At 39.7% G+C, this 21,966-nt stretch overlaps 1 protein-coding gene across 3 annotated transcripts in view; it reads right to left on the reverse strand.

The window, feature by feature from the left end:
* Nucleotides 1-21,966, reverse strand: part of SLC12A6 (solute carrier family 12 member 6) — a 135,081-nt gene that overhangs the window by 5,470 nt on the left and 107,645 nt on the right. For all 3 annotated transcript variants that reach the window (XM_007521675.3, XM_007521673.3, XM_007521676.3), the window contains 8 exons: nucleotides 21,252-21,371; nucleotides 19,380-19,484; nucleotides 11,362-11,530; nucleotides 5,994-6,189; nucleotides 5,303-5,472; nucleotides 2,639-2,770; nucleotides 510-617; nucleotides 189-373 (listed from right to left, as the gene is read on the reverse strand). In XM_007521675.3, coding sequence (XP_007521737.1) covers nucleotides 189-373; nucleotides 510-617; nucleotides 2,639-2,770; nucleotides 5,303-5,472; nucleotides 5,994-6,189; nucleotides 11,362-11,530; nucleotides 19,380-19,484; nucleotides 21,252-21,371 — 1,185 coding nt within the window. The remainder of the gene's footprint in view (nucleotides 1-188; nucleotides 374-509; nucleotides 618-2,638; nucleotides 2,771-5,302; nucleotides 5,473-5,993; nucleotides 6,190-11,361; nucleotides 11,531-19,379; nucleotides 19,485-21,251; nucleotides 21,372-21,966) is intronic.

The following is a 21,966-nucleotide window of genomic DNA, read 5'->3' on the forward strand; positions in this document are numbered from 1 at the left end:
AAATAATAATAAGTACAACAACAATTAAGAACAACAAAGGCAACAAAAGGGAAAATAAGTATTAAAAAAAAAGTAGCTGGAATTGGGGTCAAATGAACAGATTCCATCTTCTCTATATAGGCAAGGACATATTGTGGCACTGAGTAGGATACTATGGTACATGGCAAGCTTATGAGTTGAAAACTTACGGACGCATGTTAAGCAGGTCCTGAAATCCTTCCATTGATTTGGCTTTTTGTCCCCGGGTTGCCATATACTTGTCTTTTGTCCAAGTCATATGAACTTTCTCCTGATAGGTTTCTGTCTCTTCATCTTCATCAGAGCCAATGCTGGTTAATCTTAGCATTGAATTCCGGTCTTTTACCAGCTGGGCCTGAGGAAAGTCCAACACAGCTATGATTGTGCCCAATTTCCTTTCGTTTTCAACTCTTATGAAAACAGTATAGTATCATCTCTTTCAGTGACAGGTTTCATAGGGTCAAAATTAGGTTAGTTCAGCCCAGGCTCACCTCTCTGTCCCGCTCTGTTTTGGACAGTCTCATGTGCCGAAGCATCTGGGACCTCTGCTCCATCATCAGGGTGCGCTCGTAAGTATAAGCTGATATGTCACTGTCATGCTGTCAGATGTCATAATATGTTGTTGGACAATAAGCACAAAAGAGAAAAGAAAATGAGCTGTGTGTTTTCGTTTCTACCAAATTATCATTTTAAAGGGTAGGTTTATTTTATTTATTTTTAAAGCTTTATCCATCTGTGAGAGTGGGGACAGTGGGTAGAGAACCAGAACATCACTTCGGCGTATGCAGTGCTGGGAATCAGAATTGGGATCTCATGTGGCACCACCCCAGGCCACATTTACTTACTTTTCTACATGATACTAGGGAGTGAACTGAGGATCTTACACATTCATGATCATACTGGGTGATCTTCCCAGCAGTCTTTTGCTCTCAGTATTTTTCCCTTTTCCTTTTTAATTTTTTTAAGAGAGAGAGAAGAGGGGGAAGAGGTAGGAGAAATACCACAGTACACTGTTAATAAAGCTCCCTTTGGTGCTGCCTATGGAGCTTTGACATAATGCTGGGGATCAAACCCAGGTCCTCATGCACAGCAAGACCTGTGCTCTACTGGGTAAGCTATATCACAGACCTGTCACTCTTTAAATTAAACCAGAGAAAGTATTGCAATATCAACCTAGGCTACATTTCCATCTTGTTCAGTCATTAAGCTACATAAATTCATGATTATAGATTATCATTCATTCAGAGCCCTAAGAGTTTTTCCATAATCTATCACTTAAAAATTTTCATTTACTGGGAGTCGGGCAGTAGTGCAGCGGGTTAAGTGCACATGGCGCAAAGCACAAGGAACAGCAGAAGGATCCCGGTTCGAGCCCCTGGTTCCCCACCTTCAGGCGGGTCACTTCACAGGTGGTGAAGCAGGTCTGCAGGTGTCAATCTTTCTCTCCCCCTGTCTGTCTTCCCCCCCTTTCCATTTCTCTCTGTCCTATCTAACAAGGATGACATCAATAACAACAATAATAGTAACTACAACAACAATAAAAAACAAGGGCAACAAAAGGTAAAATAAATATAAAAAATATTTTCAAAAATTTAAAAAATTTTTCTTCATTTATTATGTACTAAATTTAGAAATTCTAACCAGAGCACTGTTCAGCTTTGGTTTAAGTGGTGCTAAGGACTGAACCTGGGACCTTGGAGCCTCAGGCTTGAATGTCTTTTTGCATAACCATTATTCTGTCTCCCCAATCCATGTGTATTTTTTTCTAAGATTTATTATTTCTTAGTTTGATAGGACAGAGAGGAATTTAAAGGGGCAGGAAAGAGAGAGGGAGAAAGAAAGACATCTTAACACTGCTTCATGTTTTTTGAAGCTTCCCCCCTGCATATGGGGACCAGGGGCACCAGGGGCTCAAACCTGGGTCTTTGCACATGGTAGTGTATGTGTTAAACCAGGTGTGCCACTACCAGCCCCCATGTGTTATTTTAAAAGCACAAACTCTTTTAATGTTATAATAAAGCTATGTGTGGGAGCTAGGAGATGACTCAATGGGTTAAGTGAATGCCTTACCACATGAGGCCCTAGGTCTGAGCCCTTGTACAACAGGAAAACACCATGGACAATGCTAAGGATGGAGCAGAACTCCGTGCACGGTGGGGCAGTACTTTGGTGTCTCTCCCCCTTTCTCTCTGGGTTTCTCCCTGTCTCTCTTTCTCAAATAAAGTAAGGAAAATTGCCCGGGGGAGGCAGTTCAGTGGGACAGCATATCAGAGAGGCCCCAGGTTCATCTCTTGGCACTACCTAAAAAATCTGTGTGGAAAAAAATGTCTGATGTTGGTATGAATATATGAATTAAAACCTAATAAAGCTACATTAAGCTGGCAATAATTTGGGTAGAAATATAAAGCTGAGTAACAAGAGAGTTAAAAAAATCAAATATATATCACATACATGTATATTCTACTTACCTAGGTCAATATATTAGGGTTTTGTTGGAACTAAAGGATTAATTCACATTTTCAGCTGAACAATTTTCCAAATTAGAAAAGGCTTTAGAAGGTAGGGTACGAGTAGGGTGAGGAAGGGGTGGTTGCTTTTATCTCAAATGCATCTTTCTCACCATCTCCACCACTTCCACCTCGGCCTCAATACGAAGGTGATACAGGAAGGTTGCCAGGTCCTTCTTCATCTGAATACTGTTGTCTTCTAGTTGGGCTACTGTGAAGATCCGAATACTGCATTTTCGCCACACCTAGGAAATACACACATACATGGAAAATTAGATGATAGAAGGCACTAAACAAAAACAAACAAACAAAAAAACTTCTTAAAACAAGAGGCATTTTTTGGTTTTAACTAGCACAATCTCTCTATCAGTATCAGGGCATTTGTCCTAGCTTCCCGGTTATAGTGTTGTATAGTAAGTCTGCACTTCACAGTGTTGACGGTTTCTTAGAAGCTTCGACTTCAAGTGAAGTGACTTTAATGAAGTTGACTATTGGATAATGTCAGTACTACTCAATGTTGGCTAGGCGTTTGCTTTTCTTCTCTCATCAATATTATAATGAAATGACACTGAATGTAATGACATTGTTCTTATTCCATTTTATTTTATTTTAGTCACCAGGGTTATCACTGGGGTGTGGTACCTGCCAGACAACTCTATTGCTCCCAGCAGCCGTTTTCTGACAGAGGCAGAGAAACTGAAGGGTGCGGAGAGGAGGAAAGAGATACCTGCAGCTTTAACACTTGTGAACCTTCCCTCCTGCAGGTGGGGGCTGGGGTCTTGAACCCAGTGCATGGTGATGTGTGCAGGCTATAGTGGGTTATGCCACTGTTCAGCCTCATAATGACATTATTTGAGGATTTGCTGTTCTAGGCCAAAAGCTTAGTTAATCAATACATTAAATACAATTAAAAATATTTTTTATATTTATTTATTTATTCCATTTTGTTGCCCTTATTATTTTATTGTTGTAGTCATTGTTGGATAGGACAGAGAGAAATGGAGAGAGGAAGGGAAGACAGAGAGGGGGAGCAACTCCCCTGCAGGTGGGGAGCCAGGGGCTCTAACCAGGATCCTTACGCTGGTCCTTGTGCTTTGTGCCACGTACGCTTAACCCACGGAGTTAACTCGACTCCCCATTAAATACAATTTTAAGTATTCTTCATTTCGAAAAAGAGAAACATGCCAAAAGAATAGCACATGATATCTGAAGAGGATTTTCTAGATAGAACATTTTAAAAAATCATGTAGGCCATAACATTTACTGTTTTCAATTTCAGTTTAGGAACAGCAAGGTGGATCAATGGTAAAGTACATGCCTTGTATGCATGCGGTTCTGTGTTTGACTCTTAACACCACTGAACAAGAGAAACAAAACCAAAAAGGACATCATAGTGGTGCAGTGGTGCTTTGACCTCTCTTTCAATAAATAAAAATTGAAGTTCAGTTTAAGTTGGTCTTAACAAAAGGTGAATATATGTTTGTAGATGATATACACATACACACAGCACCTATCCTTAGGTTTCTAGTGTTGAAAAGCCTTTTTTTTTTTCTTTTTTGCCTTCATGGTTATCACTGAGGCTCAGTGCTGGTACTACTAACCCACTGCTCCTGGCAGCCATTTTTTCAATTTTATTGGACAGGACAGAAAGAAATTGAGAGAGGAAGGGGAGATAAAGAGAGAAAGATAGACACCTGCAGATCTGCTTTGCCACTTGTGAAGTACCCCCCCACCACAGGTGGGGAGCCGGGGGCTGGAACCTGGATCTCTGAACAGGGCCCTTGTGCTTAGTACTATGTGTGCTTAACTGGGTGCACCACCATCTGGCCCCCCAAGACATTTTTTTCTCAAGGATGTGCTCACTTGTTACTGTTCTTCCCAAAGACTTATATGAAAATGTTTATTAGCTTGATGAATTTTGATTGGAGGCAGGCAGATATCAATTACAAAGAAATTACTTTTCATACGGTTGAAAAAGGAATTATGGAAGAGTAAGAACAGTCCTGAACTCTTCTTAACCTAAGCCCTAGCACTCAGAGGAAGAATTTGCCTAGTAAGCCAGGAGAAAAATTATTTTTCAGTAGTTTAACTTCTTTTTTAAAAAAGATTATCAATGAACTAATTTCTGAGGAAAATAGGAAAAGAGAAAGAGCCAGGCATCACTCTGGACCTCATGCCTGAGAGTCTAATGCTTTCTTTACCGCGCCACCTCCTGGGCCACGGTAGTTTAACATCTTTATTAGAATGTTACTTGTAATCTATTCAGAAGAACTGTAATTAAGGGGTAAGCAGGTGGCTCACCCAGTAGAGGTCATGTTACCATGTATGAGGACTGGGGTTTGAGCCCTGAGCCACCATACAGGAGATCCTGCAGGGGGGAAGTTTCCTGAGTGTAGGACAGCTCGTGGCCCCTCTCTCTAGCTAGAGGAAAGAAAATAAAAGAAAAAACTGGCTAAGAGGACTGCTAGAGTCATGCTGGCACTAAGCCTGAGTGGTAACCCTGGTGGCAAAAATAAATAAATAGTTTTAGTTGACAAAATGTTATTTTCTAAGTCTGTTGTTACAGGGATACAATTTCACATCTGCCCAAAATATGTGTCAGCACACCACACCCACTACCGAAGTGCCACTTCCTTCCACCATCGGGCATTGACCTCCTCTTGACCTCCTCTCCCACTTCCCCCTTTAGAGTGTTTAGATCTGCTGAAGTTGACCATGGGTTTATTAATGTGACACCTTGTACTGGGAAACATTCTTCTGAAAGTTGTATGAAATACCTTGTGCTGTTTCAGTAGGAATGGTAATAGCATAAGCATCCCACCATCATGCACGATCCACCACACATCAATGTTACCCTCAGAAAACTGCTCCACATTACTTGGGAAAAAGGAGACATTTTTAGCCACAAGGAGGGCTAGATGGGCAGCAGTTGTCACTCGAACTGTGCCTAGGGAGAAAAAAGTGAGAATCCAGGTAAGCAGAAGAGAACCTTTAGGATTACCTTACTCCCCACCATATCAGGAAAGCAAGGATAATGCTTATCTATTTTTAACACAGGTCATACTTCATCAAGTAACAAAAAGCTGAGTAGCTAATAGAATTAAACTGAGAACCATGATCTACCTATCTATCTACATAGAGAGCTTCTGTTTACTACCCTTCTGGAGGAGAGGCTGTATGAATCTGAAATATTTTATGCTGATGGACAATCCTTCCAGTGTTTGTAAGAATGTCAATGTGAGCAATCACTAATGAAAGCATTTCACTTCAGAGATAATTCCTAACACTAAGACTTGACAGATAAAACAATTCATAAGCACAGTCAACTGGAAGGAATGAGCAGAATCAGACAATGACGAGGTGCTTTTAAAGTCAGTGACACAGTCCTAGGAAGAGGAGTTAGGGTGATCAGTATTTGACAACAGCCCCTATTTGGGCCCTCATCATAGTGAAAGAAGTGTTTTGTACCGATAAAAGTCTTCCAAGCTCGAGCATCTTCACTCTGGCGCCAGCCATTAGGCCATCCCATAACCACTGTGTTGTGCTTCATGCCTCCCAGGCCACATGACTGGATGAGGTGGGAAATGCCTTCTTTCAGTTTAGCAGCCACCACCAGCTGACAGAATCCTTTCACTTTCTCTGCCTCCATTAGGTGTTTTATTGTCTGAAACAGAAAGAACCTCAACATTCAGTGGATCAGTCCTGGACTTTGATGTGTTTTTTATGTATTTTTAAGTCTTTAAAGATTTATCTCACTCATTAGCTATGAGAAAAGTCACATGAGGCAGAAAGGAGAGAGAAACAAGCCCGAGTACCACTCTAGCACATGCAGGGTCGAGGATAGAACTGGGAAGCTCAAGGACGAAAGCCCCATACTCTTCCATTTGGGCTACTTGTCCAGCCCTTTATTATTTATTTATTTATCAATCATTTTACTCTGGACCTCCGACTCATTACACTTTTATTTTTTTAATTTTCTTTTTATCGCCACCAGGGTTATTGTTGTGGCTCAGTGCCAGCACTTAGGAATCCATGGCTCCTGGATGCCATTTTTTCCTACTTTATTTTTATTTGACAGGACAGAAAGAAATTGAGAAGGAATCTCTCCATTGTTACCGGTCATCTCTATCAGGAACAACACAAATAACTTCTTTGTGGGCTCCCACAGGACCTTACCCTCAACGTGGATCAACAATGGTAGAGAATGTTCCATCCTCCGAAGGGAGGATGAACAACATACTCTATGCTACACCTGAGGCAGATGGGTCCTGAAATTGGGGCAGCTTGGAACGTTCCTACTGATGACCACAGAATGTGAGCTCAGATCTACAGGCATGCAGAGGTCACACAGGCTCCTAAGCTGAATATGGGCCCCAGACGAGATCATATCAATGGGATTTACAGTCAATAATATTTATACACCTTTCCCATATTTGGGAGCTACTCTCCTGATCCAGCTTTCTGGTCCTTTTTCCAGCCATGATACCATCTCCCCAGGCAATAACTTGGATCCACCTGCATATCAGATTTCGGGCTCAGGGGGGGAAAAAACTAGTATAGTCACAGGCCCTTTGGAATATAACTAAAATAGGCCTACTAGTTATCTATAAAACAGAGACCCCCCTCAACTCTTCATCTGCACTATTCCAGCCTTTAGGTTCATGATTAGTCAACAACTTGTTTGGCTTTTATTTTTTTATATTTATTTATTTTCCCTTTTTTATAAATTTTTAAAAATTTATTATTGGATAGAGAAACAGAGGAGTGGGGGAGATAGAGAGGGAGAGGAAGACAGAGAGACACCTGCAGCCCTGCTTCACCACTTGTGAAGCTTTTCCTTTACAGGTGGGGACCAGGGGTTTGAACCTGGGACCTTGTACAATGTAATGTGTGCACTTAACCAGGTGTGTCACCGCCTGGCCCCTATTTTCCCTTTTGTTGCCCTTGTTGGTTTTGTTGTTGTAGTTATTATTGTAGTTGTTATTGATGTCGTAGTTGTTAGATAGGACAGGGAGAAATGGAGAGAGATGGGGAAGGCAGAGAGGGCAAGAGAAAGACACCTGAAGACCTGCTTCACCGCCTGTGAAGCGACTCCCCTGCAGGTGGGGAGCCAGGGGCTCGACCGGGATCCTTAAGGTGGTCCTTGCGCTTTGCACCACATGTGCTTAACTCGCTGTGCTACCATCTGAATCCCAACAACTTGTTTGGCTTTAGGTTAACTCTCTTTTCAGGCACCAGGTTCCAGATGCTACCATGATGCCAACCGGACTTCCCTGGGCAGAAAACCTCACAGATGTATCCTGGAGCTCTGCTTCCCAGAGCCCCGCCCCACTAGGGAAAGAGAGAGACAGGCTGGGAGTATGGATTGACCTATCAATGCCCATGTTCAGCAGGGAAGCAATTACACAAGCCAGACGTTCTACCTTCTGCATCCCACAATGACCCTCGGTCCATACTCCCAGAGGGTTAAAGAATAGGAAAGCTATCAGGGGAGAAGATGAGATGCGGAGTTCTGAAAGTAGAGTTGTACCCCTCTTATCCTATGGTTTTGTCAATGTTTCCTTTTTATAAAAAAGAAAGAAAGAAAGAAATTGAGGGAAATGGAGATAGAGAGGGAGAAAGACAGACACTTGCAGACCTGCTTCATCACTCATGAAGCGTCCTCCCTGCAGGTGGGGAGGAGGGGCTCAAACCCAATCTTTGTGCATGGTAGTACCTGCGCTTAATGGAGTATGCCACCACCCGGCCCCCTGACCCATTTACTCTTCATCCATATTATTTAATCCTCCTCTTTCTAAACGCTACAGAACATATATGGAAAATTCCAAATGGTTAAAACTATTGCAATGACTTTTTCATTACCTTTTGTCTTTTTCATCTTGTAAGTAAATTTTAAGTGATTACTTCTTTTCCTCTAATCTGCTTTCTTTCTTTGTAACATGCCTTCAAAAAATCAAAACCAGGGAGTCGAGCGGTAGCACAGTGGGTTAAGAACACATGGCGCAAAGCACAAGGACTGGCGTTAAGGATCCCGGTTTGAGCCCCCGGCTCCCCATCTGCAGGGGAGTTGCTTCACAAGCGGTGAAGCAGGTCTGCAGGTGTCAGTCTTTCTCTCCCTCTCTCTGTCTTTCCCTCCTCTCTCCACTTCTCTCTGTCCTGTCTGGCAACGGAGACATCAATAACAACAATAATAACTAAAACAAGAGCAACAAAAGAGAAAATAAATAAATATTAAAAAATTTTTAAAAAAAATCAAAACCAGGTGGGGTGGGAGATGGCTCACCCAATAAAGTGCACACATTACATGTACAAGGGCCTAGGTTTGATCCCACAGCACAGCATGGGCACACCATGCAAAGAGGCAGTTTCATGAGCAGTGGAGCAGTATTGTGGTATCCCTCCTTCTCTTGTCTCTCTTCTATCACTCACCATCTATCAAAAATAAACAAATAAATAAATCTGCCAGGCATTGTGCAAATGTAAAGCTCCAGTGATAATACTGGTAGAAAAATAAAATCAAGACCAGGGATCTTTACAAAGTAAATAGCCATTGTTTTCTCTGAATTGACCAAGGTGAGTACACTTGTGTGAACATGAAGTTCTTCTTTCCTTAGTCCCAGTCATGCCCTGACTTTCACTACTCTAAATTTAATCTGATGACTCAGTTTCATTTTAGAATGTTCTCAGGCAAGTTTTCTTTTATTGTGTTTGTTTCCTTATCCTTTTTGATAGTTTAATAGCAATTATTGATGATACATTTTTTTTACTTCTTTAAAAGTTAATTTGGAGGCAATGTTTAATTTAACTCCACCCTTTTTGTGGGAAAGTAAAGGTAAGTGAGGGGTGAAAAGTGGATATAATTTTTTCCCAAGGGCACAGATGAAATTAATATGTATAGCTCAGATAATAAGGGTCTTGTTTCTTTTCACTCAATTTTAATGTTCTATACTAATGTTTCTTCTTATTTCTAGTTTTTAAGGTTTCAAAGCATTCCAGTGTGAAATACAGTAATTTTTAAAAATGTAACTGTAATTTTTTTCTTTTTAAAAAAATATATATTTAAAAAATTATTTTCCCTTTAGTTGCCCTTGTTGGGAAATTTCTATAAACAGTAGAGGTAGTTCTATCATTTGTAAATATTATAGTGAAAAAAGTTTTTTCTTTAGGGGATGAACTTTTTAAAAATTTCCAAAATGTAATTTTTATTTAGGTAACACTGGTTTATAAGTTTTTATGTTTCAGAGGTACAAATTTATATCATGCCTACCACCCAAAATACCAGTGTCTCTCCAAACTGGCTCCTGCCCATCCTGATAACCCTGTCCCACCCCCCTTGGTGACCTCAGTTCTACAGAGAAGAGTTTAAGGGTTTGATACCCTTTTAACTCTTGTCTGTTCATTTACTAAGGAGAACTTATATATGGAGCACAGCTTAACAAGGTCTGAGCTCAAGTCCCCTGTTCCCACCTGCAGGTAAGAAGATTCCCAAGTGGTCAACAGTGCTTCAGGTATCTCCCCTTCTCTCTATCTCCCTACTTTTCTCTGTATCTCATACTGTCTCAAAAGAAAAAAAAAGGAGAGAGATATCATCTCACACCTGTGGCCTACTTCAACAAAACTGAGAACAACAAATACTGACAAACACGTGGAGGAAAAGAAATTGTTATGCCATTGGTGAGGATTAAAACTGGTGCAGTTCCAGTGGAAAATAATTTTTAGAATTCTCAAACAAGTAACAATGGAAATACAATATGCCCAACATTCCTGTGCATATATCCAGAGGACCTGAAACATTAATTGAAGGGATATATGCACCCATATGTTCACAGCTGCATTAATCACAATAGCATAGCCAAGGAGTGAAAGCAACCTAAAAGCCCATCCACAAAAAACTGGATAAAGAAATTGTGGGATATATATTCAACAGAATATTATTACTCTGTGATTAAAACAAGATAATATTATGTCCTTATGGATTAAATGGACAGAGCTAGAGGTGATTATTTTAGTGAAATAAGTAGAGAGGTGAAAGACTTGGATTGTTTCACTCAGATATAGAATACAGATGATATGCATTAGCATATGGACTTGCGAAAAAAATTATCAAAGTCTCTCAGTTTTCAAAAACTATGGTGCATAGAACTCTGGGGGTGAATGTGGTATCAAACTATATCTCTATAATTTTATAACCTTCTAAAATGTTATGAAATCAGTAGGTAAGTAACATCTTCAAAAAGACTGAGAGGACTCATGTCCATAGTTCAAAAGGATAGATTTATCGGGCAAGGGTAGACAGCATAATGGTTATGCAAAGAGACTCATACCTGAGGCTACAAAGTCCCAGGTTCAATCCCCCACACCACCATAAGCCAGAGCTGAGCAGTGCTCTGGTAAAAATCATTTGCATGGCTTCTCTCAGGGCTAACTTAATGCTTGAGACTATTTGGCAATTGTTCCTGGCCTTGAAACTTCTATAGCTTACTAGTACTTCAATATGAAGAAAGAATATCTCCCTCTTATCTTATTATTTGGGAGACTATGATTATCACTAGTCAGCATTAAAAAAGAAATATCCTGTGGTCCGGGAGGTGGCGCAGTGATAAAGTTTTAGACTCTGAAGCATGAGGTCCTGAGTTCACTTCCCAGCAGCACATGTGCCAGAGTGATGTCTGGTTCTTTCTCTCGCCTCCTATCTTTCTCATAAATAAATAAATAAAATCTTTAAAAAAAAAAAAGAAATATCTTAAATCATGTCAGGGAGAGACTTTAGATATCTGAAATCTCACAAAGCCATAGCTAAATTTCACTAAGTCAGTAAGCCTTGATTGACTCTTACCTGCTCAGCTGCTAAAGCTTCTCCATAGTTCTCTAGGAAGTTTCCCACAATGACAGAACCCACAATAGTGAGGCCTTTTCCTGCTTTTAGCTGTGAAGCAAAGGTAAGGAGGCGAGGATGCTTGACGTGTAAGTCTTCATCTAGTTTCAGCAAAACAAGCAACTGAGGCCTGTAAAGAGATTGATGGCAGATAGAGGGGAGAAAACACTTTAAGTTGAGAGAACAGAATGTCAAGTCTACCCTCTAATTCAGGATATCTGCATATAATATATAATTTAACAGAAGGAAGAAATCAAAAGAAATGAAGAATGTAACTTTTTTTTTCAATTATTCCAGTATCTCAAATTTGCCAATCTTTAAAAGAGAATGCTGGGAAGATGGCAGACTGAGAAGCTGCTAGTGGCTGAGCTCTGACCACATCTCCTGGAAACGGTAGGATTTTCTGCCTTTAGCAGGCCGGCCAATAAGGGGTCCTAGCGGCGACACCAAGGAGGTGACTATAACTTAATTTGGGTTAAGAATTAGATAGGGAAAAAAAGGGGGGGAAAAAAAAAGGAAAAAAAATTTTTTTTCCTTTTAATTTTCAAGCATACCTCCTTCCCCCCCCCCCCCATAACCAGTCCTTTTCTTTACCAAATTCCTGTCCCACCAGGGAGTATCATTCATTCTAAGTCTATACCCTTCTGAAACCTCTGGCCCTTTTTCTTTCTAAGTAGCCAACCCCCCCCACCTCACCCCGCATAGCTAATTAAATAATTAAAAATAAATACATTAAAAAAAAAACCTTTCCTTTCACTGCCCTTTTATGACTGTTCTTTTTCTTATCTTTTTCTTTTCTCTCTCTTTTTCTTTTTCTCATTCTTGTCATCCCTTCTTCCTTAATCCTACAGCTTCCAAAGTCACAGCCCCCAGCCCCCACACCAATAAACAGTGTGCTTTTTTGAATTCACTGATACACATTTGGGAATTTCCTTTCACTGCTCTTTAATTACTGCTCTTTTTCTTATCTTTTCCCTTTTCTCTCTCTTGTCTCTCTCTCTCTCTCTCTCTTTTTTTAATCTTGTCATACACTTCTTCCTTCTTCTTTGCCTGTCTGAATTTGTGAATTATTTTGGGGAAGAAATCGGACTCAGAGTGGACTCTCTATGTGTGTATCTCTGCTCTAGTTCCCTTTCCCCTCTTGCTACCCCTAGAATATACAGTGGATAGTAGATTTGCATAACTGTCTATTCTTGCTATCCTTTCTTTCTTTTCTCTTTCTTCTTCACTGGGATTTGGTTACTATTTTTTCACGGATTGGAGAAATTGTTTAGCTAACTGGTAACGATTAAACTACTTCAATACTTGCTTCAGTGCTACTGTAATTCCTGAGGTTGGTGAGTGCAATTGTCATAAAGGTATTTAGTACAGGGTTACTTGTACTCAAGACACAACAACTGAGGAACAACAGAGCATAAAAAAAAACACATACAACAAGGGCAACAAAAGGGAATAAATAAATAAAATAAAATAAAAACATAAATCAAAAAAATGGGTAGATCAAAAACAAATAAAACTGCTACTACAATGAATGAAGACAAGAGCCCAGAAGAAACTACAAATCAGCCAGAAGTAACCATAGATAAGAAAAGTATGCAAGCAATAATAAACTTATTAATCACAGAAATGAAAACAACATTGGAGGAAAGGAATGGCAGTATTAGGGAAACAACAGTTGAGAACCCCAAGGAAAATACTGATTATCTTGAGGCAATTAGAGAACTGAAAGCTGAAATAGCTGTAATGAAGACAGAAGCTGAGGCAAGGGAAAGCAGACTAACAGAAGCAGAAAACAGAATTAGTCAGACAGAGGATGAGTTAAAGAAAACGAAGAAAGAGGTGAAAGAGCTTAAAAAGAGATTGAGAGACACTGAAAACAACAACAGAGACATATGGGATGATCTCAAAAGAAGTAACATTCGTATAATTGGCCTGCCAGAGGAAGAAAGAGAGGAAGGGGAAGCAAACATTCTAGAGGAAATAATAGAAGAAAACTTCCCAGACCTGAATAACAGAAAGGACATCAAGATTTAACAGGCCCAGAGAGTACCAAACAGAATAAACCCAGACCTGAAGACACCAAGACACATCACAGTCACAATGAGAAGAAGTAAGGATAAAGAAAGGATCCTAAAGGCTGCAAGAGAGAAACAAAAAGTCACATACAAGGGAAAACCCATAAGATTATCTGCAGACTTCTCCACTCAAACTCTGAAAGCCAGAAGGAAGTGGCAAGATATCTATCGAGCCCTGAATGAAAAAGGGTTTCAACCACGGATAATATATCCTGCTAGACTTTCATTCAAACTAGATGGAGGGATCAAAACCTTCTTAGACAAACAACAGTTAAAGGAGGCAACCATCACCAAGCCGGCCCTGAAAGAGGTACTAAAAGACCTCCTATAAACAAGAACATCACTATAATACTTGCAATATATCAGAGCAAACAAATTTTTTTTTGAACAATGGCACTACAATACATTAAATCCATAATATCAATAAATGTCAATGGCTTAAACTCACCCATCAAAAGGCACAGGTTGGGGGGATGGATCAGAAAACATAACCCAACCATATGCTGCTTGCAAGAATCCCATCTGTCACAACAAGATAAACACAGACTTAAAGTGAAAGGATGGAAAACTATCATACAGGCTAACGGACCACAAAAAAAGGGCAGGAACAGCCATTCTCATCTCAGACACGATAGATTTTAAATTAAATAAAGTAATAAAAGATAGGCAAGGACATTACATAATGATTAGAGTATCAATCAGCCAAGAAGACTTAACAATTATTAACATCTATGCACCCAATGAGGGACCATCTAAATACATTAAGCACCTACTGAAAGAATTTCAAAAATACATCAATAGTAATACAATAATAGTGGGAGACTTCAATACCCCACTCTCACACTTAGACAGATCAACAAAGCAGAGAACCAATAAAGATACAAGAGAATTGAATGAAGAGATCGACAGACTAGACCTCTTGGACATTTTCAGACTCCTCCACCCCAAAAAACTGTTATACACCTTCTTTTCAAATCCACATAACACACACTCAAGGATAGACCACATGTTAGGCCACAAAGACAGCATCAATAAATTCAAGAGCATTGAAATCATCCCAAGTATCTTCTCAGACCACAGTGGAGCAAAACTAACATTTAACAACAAACAGAAAATTATTAAAAGACACAGAATTTGGAAACTAAACAACATGCTCCTTAAGAACCACTGGGTCAGAGACTCACTCAAGTAGGAAATTCAAATGTTCCTGGAAACTAATGAAAATGAAGACACAACCTATCAAAACATTTGGGACACAGCTAAAGCAGTACTGACAGGGAAACTTATAGCCATACAATCACATATTAAACACCAAGAAGAAGCTCAAATGAACGACCTTACTGCACACCTCAAGGACTTAGAGGAAGAGGAACAAAGGAACCCTAAAGCAACCAGAAGGACAGAAATCACTAAAGTTAGAGCAGAAATAAACAACATCGAAAATAAAAGAACCATACAAAAGATCAATGAAGCCAAATGTTGGTTCTTTGAAAGATTAAACAAAATTGACAAAGCCCTAGCCAAACTCACCAAACAAAAAAGAGAGAAGACTCAAATTAATAGCATTGTAAATGATGGAGGAGATATCAAAACTGACACCACAGAAATCCAGAGAATCCTGCGAAACTTCTATGAAGAACTATATGCCACCAAAGCTAGAGAATCTGGAAGAAATGGAACAATTCCTAGAAACCTATGCCCTTCCAAAACTGAACCAAGAAGAACTACAAAATCTAAATGCACCAATCACAGACAAAGAAATTGAAACCGTTATTAAGAATCTCCCCAACAACAAAAGTCCTGGACCAGATGGCTTCACAAACGAATTCTACAAAACTTTCAGGAAACAGTTAATACCCATACTTCTTAAGCTATTCCATAAGATTGAAGAAACAGGAATACTTCCTTCCACCTTCTATGAAGCCAACATCACCCTGATACCAAAAGCTGATAGGGACAGACCAAAAAAGGAAAACTACAGACCAATATCTCTGATGAACATAGATGCCAAAATATTAAACAAGATCTTGGCCAACCGGATACAGCAACATATCAAAAAGACTGTTTATCACGACCAAGTGGGATTCATCCCAGGAATGCAAGGCTGGTTCAACATCCGTAAGTCAATCAATGTCATTCACCACATCAATAAAAGCAAAGCCAAAAACCACATTATTATCTCAAGAGATGCAGAGAAAGCCTTTGACAAAATCCAACACCCATTCATGCTCAAAACTCTACAAAAAATGGGAACAGATGGGAAATTCCTCAAGATAGTGGAGTCTATATATAGCAAACCTACAGCCAACATCATACTCAATGGACAGAAGCTGAAAGCATTCCCCCTCAGATCAGGGACTAGACAGGGCTGTCCACTGTCACCATTACTCTTCAACATAGTATTGGAAGTTCTTGCCATAGCAATCAGGCAAGAGAAAGAAATCAAAGGAATACAGATTGGAAGGGAAGAAGTCAAGCTCTCACTATTTGCAGATGATATGATAGTATACTTAGAAAGACCTAAAGAATCCAGCAGAAAATTACTGGAAGATATTAGGCAATATAGCAAGGTATCAGGCTACAAAATCAATGTACAAAAATCAGTGGCATTTCTTTATGCAAACACTAAATCTGAAGAAGAAGACATCCAGAAATCACTCCCATTTACTGTTTCAGCAAAATCAATCAAATACCTAGGAATAAAGTTGACCAAAGAAGTGAAAGACTTGTATGCTGAAAACTATGAGTCGCTACTCAAGGAAATAGAAACTGATACCAAGAAATGGAAAGATATCCCACCACGCTCATGGATAGGAAGAATAAATATCATCAAAATGAATATTCTCCCCAGAGCCATATACAAATTTAATGCAATACCCATCAAAGTTCCACCAAGCTTCTTTAAGAGAACAGAACAAACACTACAATCATTTATCTGGAACCTGAAAACACCTAGAATTGCCAAAACCATCTTGAGGAAAAGAAACAGAAATGGAGGCATCACATTCCCAGACCTTAAACTATATTATAAAGCCATCATCATCAAAACAGCATGGTACTGGAACAAAAACAGGCACACAGACCAGTGGAACAGAATTGAAAGCCCAGAAGTAAATCCCAACACCTATGGACATCTAATCTTTGATAAGGGGGCCCAAAGGATTAAATGGAAAAAGGAGGCTCTCTTCAATAAATAGTGCTGGGAAAACTGGGTTGAAACATGCAGAAGATTGAAATTGAACCACTTTATCTCAACAGAAACAAAAATCAAGTCCAAATGGATCAAAGACCTAGATGTCAGACCAGAAACAGTCAAATACTTAGAGGAAAACATTGGTAAAACACTTTCCCACCTACACCTCAAGGACATCTTTGATGAATCAAACCTAATTGCAAGGAAGACTAAAGCAGAAACAAACCAATGGGACTACATCAAATTGAAAAGCTTCTGCACATCCAAAGAAACTATTAAACAAACAGAGAGACCTCTCACAGAATTGGAGAAGATCTTCACATGCCATACATCAGACAAGAAACTAATCACCAAAATATATAAAGAGCTCAGCAAACTTAGCACCAAAAAAGCAAATGACCCCATCCAAAAATGGGCAGAGGATATGAACAAAACATTCACCTCAGAGGAGATCCAAAAGGCTAACAAACATATGAAAAACTGCTCTAGGTCACTGATTGTCAGAGAAATGCAAATTAAGACAACACTAAGATACCACCTCACTCCTGTAAAAATGGTGTACATCAAAAAGGACAGCAGCAACAAATGCTGGAGAGGATGTGGGGACAAAGGAACCCTTTTACATTGCTGGTGGGAATGTAAATTGGTACAGCCTCTGTGGAGAGTAGACTGGAAAACTCTCAGAAGGCTAGACATGGACCTTCCATATGATCCAGTAATTCCCCTCCTGGGGTTATACCCCAAGGACTCCATAACACCCAACCAAAAAGAGGTGTGTACTCCTATGTTCATAGCAGCACAATTCATAATAGCTAAAACCTGGAAGCAACCCAGGTGCCCAACAACAGATGAGTGGCTGAGAAAGCTGTGGTATATATACACAGTGTAATACTATGCAGCTATCAAGAACAATGAACCCACCTTCTCTGACCCATCTTGGACAGAGCTAGAAGGAATTATGTTAAGTGAACTAAGTCAGAAAGATAAAGATGAGTATGGGATGATCCCACTCATCAACAGAAGTTGAGTAAGAAGATCTGAAAGGGAAACTAAAAGCAGGACCTGATCAAATTGTAAGTAGGGCACCAAAGTAAAAACCCTGTGGTGAGGGGTAGACATGCAGCTTCCTGGGCCAGTGGGGGGTGGGAGTGGGCGGGAGGGATGGGTCACAGTCCTTTGGTGGTGGGAATGGTGTTTATGTACACTCCTAGCAAAATGTAGACATATAAATCAGTAGTTAATTAATATGAGAGGGGGAAAATCAATTGTATATCTCAAAGTTTTTCAAAACACAAACTGAATCTTTCTAATATATAGGCTGTGTATTTGATATGCGGACTCTCTCAAAAGCCTAGACCAAGTAGATTAGAAGCATCCAATAGCACAGCTATATACAAGATACTGGATACTGTACAGCAAACCATAACAAAAGGACTTCTCAAAGTTAACCCAATTAACAAATAATGTGATGATAACATTAACTATCGATTGTCTTTTTGAACCCTAAGACAGCAGGAACCTCACATCTCCACTATAGAGCCCCTACTTCCCCCAGTCTTAGAACCCTTGGATAGGGCCCACTTTCCCGTATGCCTCTCCCAATCCATACCAAATAATATTGCATCTGCCGATCACAACCTAACCAAAGCAACGATTGCCACCTCAACATGCTTCACCTCAGACTGTGTCCAGAGACTTCACGTGTGGAATGACAACCCTTCAGCTTCATTACTCGGGTGAGACCTTTCCTTTTATAGTACACTCTAATTTCATCTCAGGTGGTTCACTTTCTAACAAAGTCCCATAACCTAGATATACACCAGTTTCTGTGAGAGAGAGCTTATGTTCACACGTATCCATAAACTACTCCAAAATATATACCTGAAAGCAGAAGTACACTAGAGTTTGTAGTGAGTATCCCCCTAACACTTCCTCTCCACTATTCCAAGCTTTGGGCCCATGATTGCTCAACAATTTGTTTGGCCTCGTATGTTAACTCTCTTTTCAATCACCAGGTTCCAGATGCCACCAGGATGCTGGCCAGGCTTCCCTGGATTGAAGACCCCACCAATGTGTCCTGGAGCTCAGCTTCCCCAGAGACCCACCCTACTAGGGAAAGAGAGAGGCAGACTGGGAGTATGGACCGACTAGTCAACGCCCATGTTCAGCGGGGAAGCAATTACAGAAGCCAGATCTTCTACCTTCTGCAACCCTCAATGACCCTGGGTCCATGCTCCCAGAGGGATAGAGAATGGGAAAGCTATCAGGGGAGGGGGTGGGTTTTGGAGATTGGGTGGTGGGAATTGTGTGGAGTTGTACCCCTCCTACCTTATGGTTTTGTTAATTAATCCTTTCTTAAATAAAAAAAAAAAAGAGAGAGAGAGAATGCTGCATTATACCCCCGGCATCAAGACAAAACACACACATACACAAACAGCCCCTCTCCCCAAAGAATAAAAATGATAGATATCAGGGCAACAAAAGGGAATAAATAAATATTTTAAAAATATTTTTTAAAAATGATAAGAGATCTAGATTATAAATCACACAAAGAAAAAAAAAGAATAAAGGGATTAAAGATCTGGGCTCATTTAAAAGAGCCTTGTTAAACCAATTCCTTGAGTTGCATCTTTCCCATGAAATTAAGGAAGCACAGATTTCTCTGTGTTAACTAAGCGCCAAACACCACTAAGCTGTGTTGATTTCTTTACCTCCAGTTTTTAGTGTGTGGAGGCCCTTCCTCCAGCCGAAGCAAAGCAAACCGGGCTGCGCTGAGGGACAGCCCACGTATACCATCACCCCATTCCTTCTCAGCTCTGGGGGGGAAAAAGGGAGAGAAAACGACAGAGAAAGACTTAAACTATAGAAGTACAATGTCCAGAAATAAGTCACATTTTTATTCTGAATATATATATATATATATATATATATATATATATATATGCTAAAAGATTAAAATTTATGTTGCAATCCAGGGAATGCTCAGCAGATATAAGAACTTGCACATGCGAGTGAGACTCCTGGTTTGATCCCTGGCACTGCATGCTCGAGTGGTGCTCTGGCTTCTCTGTCTTTCTCATTAAAAGTGTCTCACCAGGCTGGGAGTATGGATCGACCTGTCAATGCCCATGTCCAGCGTGGAAGCAATTACAGAAGTCAGACCTTTAACCTTCTGCATCCCACAATGACCTTGGGTCCATATTCCCAGAGGGATAAAGAATAGGAAAGCTATCAGGGGAGGAGGTGGGATACAGAGTTCTGGTGGTGGGAACTGTGCGAAGCTGTACCCCTCTTATCCTATGATTTTGTCAATGTTTTCTTTTTATAAATACAAAATCAAAAAAAAAAGTGTCTCACATAAAATAAATCTTTAAAAATGCTAATGATTTATATAATGCTACTTACTAACATAATAACTCCTTTAAGCAGGTCAACACTATTATTCATCAAGAAGTATTGACCACTCACTGGGCCTTATATAAATAATTCAAAAGCAATAGTGTAAAAATGGCAACTCAGATTAAGAAATACAAATTCAAAGTTTAAGTTATTTTGAGATAATATGGAGAAACTTAAACTCAATATAAGTTTATGAGTCAGAGTATTATTTAGACCTAATTTCTATAAATTATTAGGGAGGGAAGTTGTTATAAAGATATTCAGGACTAATTTATTTTTTCATTTCACTGGCAATTACTTGATTTCAGAGACAAAACTATTTAACGGCTTATTTTATTTATGATTATGATAGAGAATTTCACAGTAGACAGAAAAGGAAGAAGAGAGAGAGAGAAATCAGAGCATCACTCTTGTACATGTGACACTGAGGAGTGAGTGGGGAACCTCAGATAGGCAAGTCCACTGCTTCACCAACTGGGCTGTCTCTTTTACTCTGAGATAAAACTATTTTTATTTGTGTTGTACTTTATTCAATATTCATTGTTATGTAGATATGTCCTTTCAGTTGTTTTTTTTCATTGATTCATTCACACCTTTTCATTTTACCAGGGAATTAATGGTTTACAGGACAGTTGCTGACACATGGGTACAGTCTTTTATCTCCCTGTGATAGGGGTCTGCACCACTCCTGCCATCAAGCCAAGTCTATCTTCACCATTGTGCACTTGATACCCAACACCCTCCCTCTTTATCTCCTTTTCTCAATGAGCTCCCTCTTGTGATCAAAGGCTTGTGTCTGTAAGATGGTTAAGAGAATCAAGGTATAAAATTTAGCTATGGATGAAAGAAGTTATCTGGATCCTTGCTGCACTGCAATGAAAATTTTTTTTTTTTTTGCCTCCAGGGTTATCACTGGGACTTAATGCTGGCACTATGAATCCACTGTTCCTGGAGGCCACTTTTAAAGAGAGAGAGACACCTGCAGACCTGCTTCACCGCTTGTGAAGTGACCCCTTGCAGGTGGGGAGCTGGGGGCTCAATCCAGGATCTTGCATTTTGTACTATGTGCGTTTATCCTGGTGCACCACCGCCCAGACCCCTGCAATGAAACTTTGACTGGTTCTAACAAAACTAGTCACCTTTGATAACTCTAGCAGTGATAAAAATTAAAATCACAGACTCACCCTTGGTATTCAATGTATTTGTAGATCATACCAGCTATCACCATAGCTACAATGGCATAGTACCAGGAAGAAATGAACATCAGCGCCAGACAGATACTCATTCCCATGAAAGAGAGGGCCCTAGGAAATTACAAACAAAACATACATACATTTATGATTTTTCTTAAAAGGTTAAAAAAAAAATCTTGTTAAATAGGTGCCTCTCAAACTGTGGTGAGAAATTACTTAATTTTAATTGAAAATTCCAATCTATTGTAGACAGTACATCTGTGAATCATAGAAACAGTGGATTACTAGGAACATTTATCTTGTACGCTGTATCACTATCAAGTTGCTATGAAAGTTTTTAACTGCTTGTTCTCTTCTTTTTAAGTTTTAAAAAATATTTTACTTATTTATTATTGGATGGAGATAGAGAAGGAGAGAGACAGAGACACCCGCAGTCCTGCTTTACCACTCATGAAGCTTTCCTCTTGCAGGTGAGGACCAGGGGCTTGAAGCTGGTCCTTGAGCAATGTAATGTGAGCATTTAACTAGGTGAACCACTGCCTGGCCCCCTTAACTGCTTATTCTCAATCTCTATAGCTGCTTTCTTTTTTCTTTTCTTTTCTTTTCTTTTCTTTTCTTTTCTTTTCTTTTCTTTTCTTTTCTTTTCTTTTCTTTTCGTCTCCAGGGTTATCGCTGGGGCTCGGTGCCTGCACTATGAATCCACTGC

The sequence above is a fragment of the Erinaceus europaeus genome, chromosome 16, assembly GCF_950295315.1.
Source record: "Erinaceus europaeus chromosome 16, mEriEur2.1, whole genome shotgun sequence".
NCBI lineage: Eukaryota > Metazoa > Chordata > Mammalia > Eulipotyphla > Erinaceidae > Erinaceus > Erinaceus europaeus.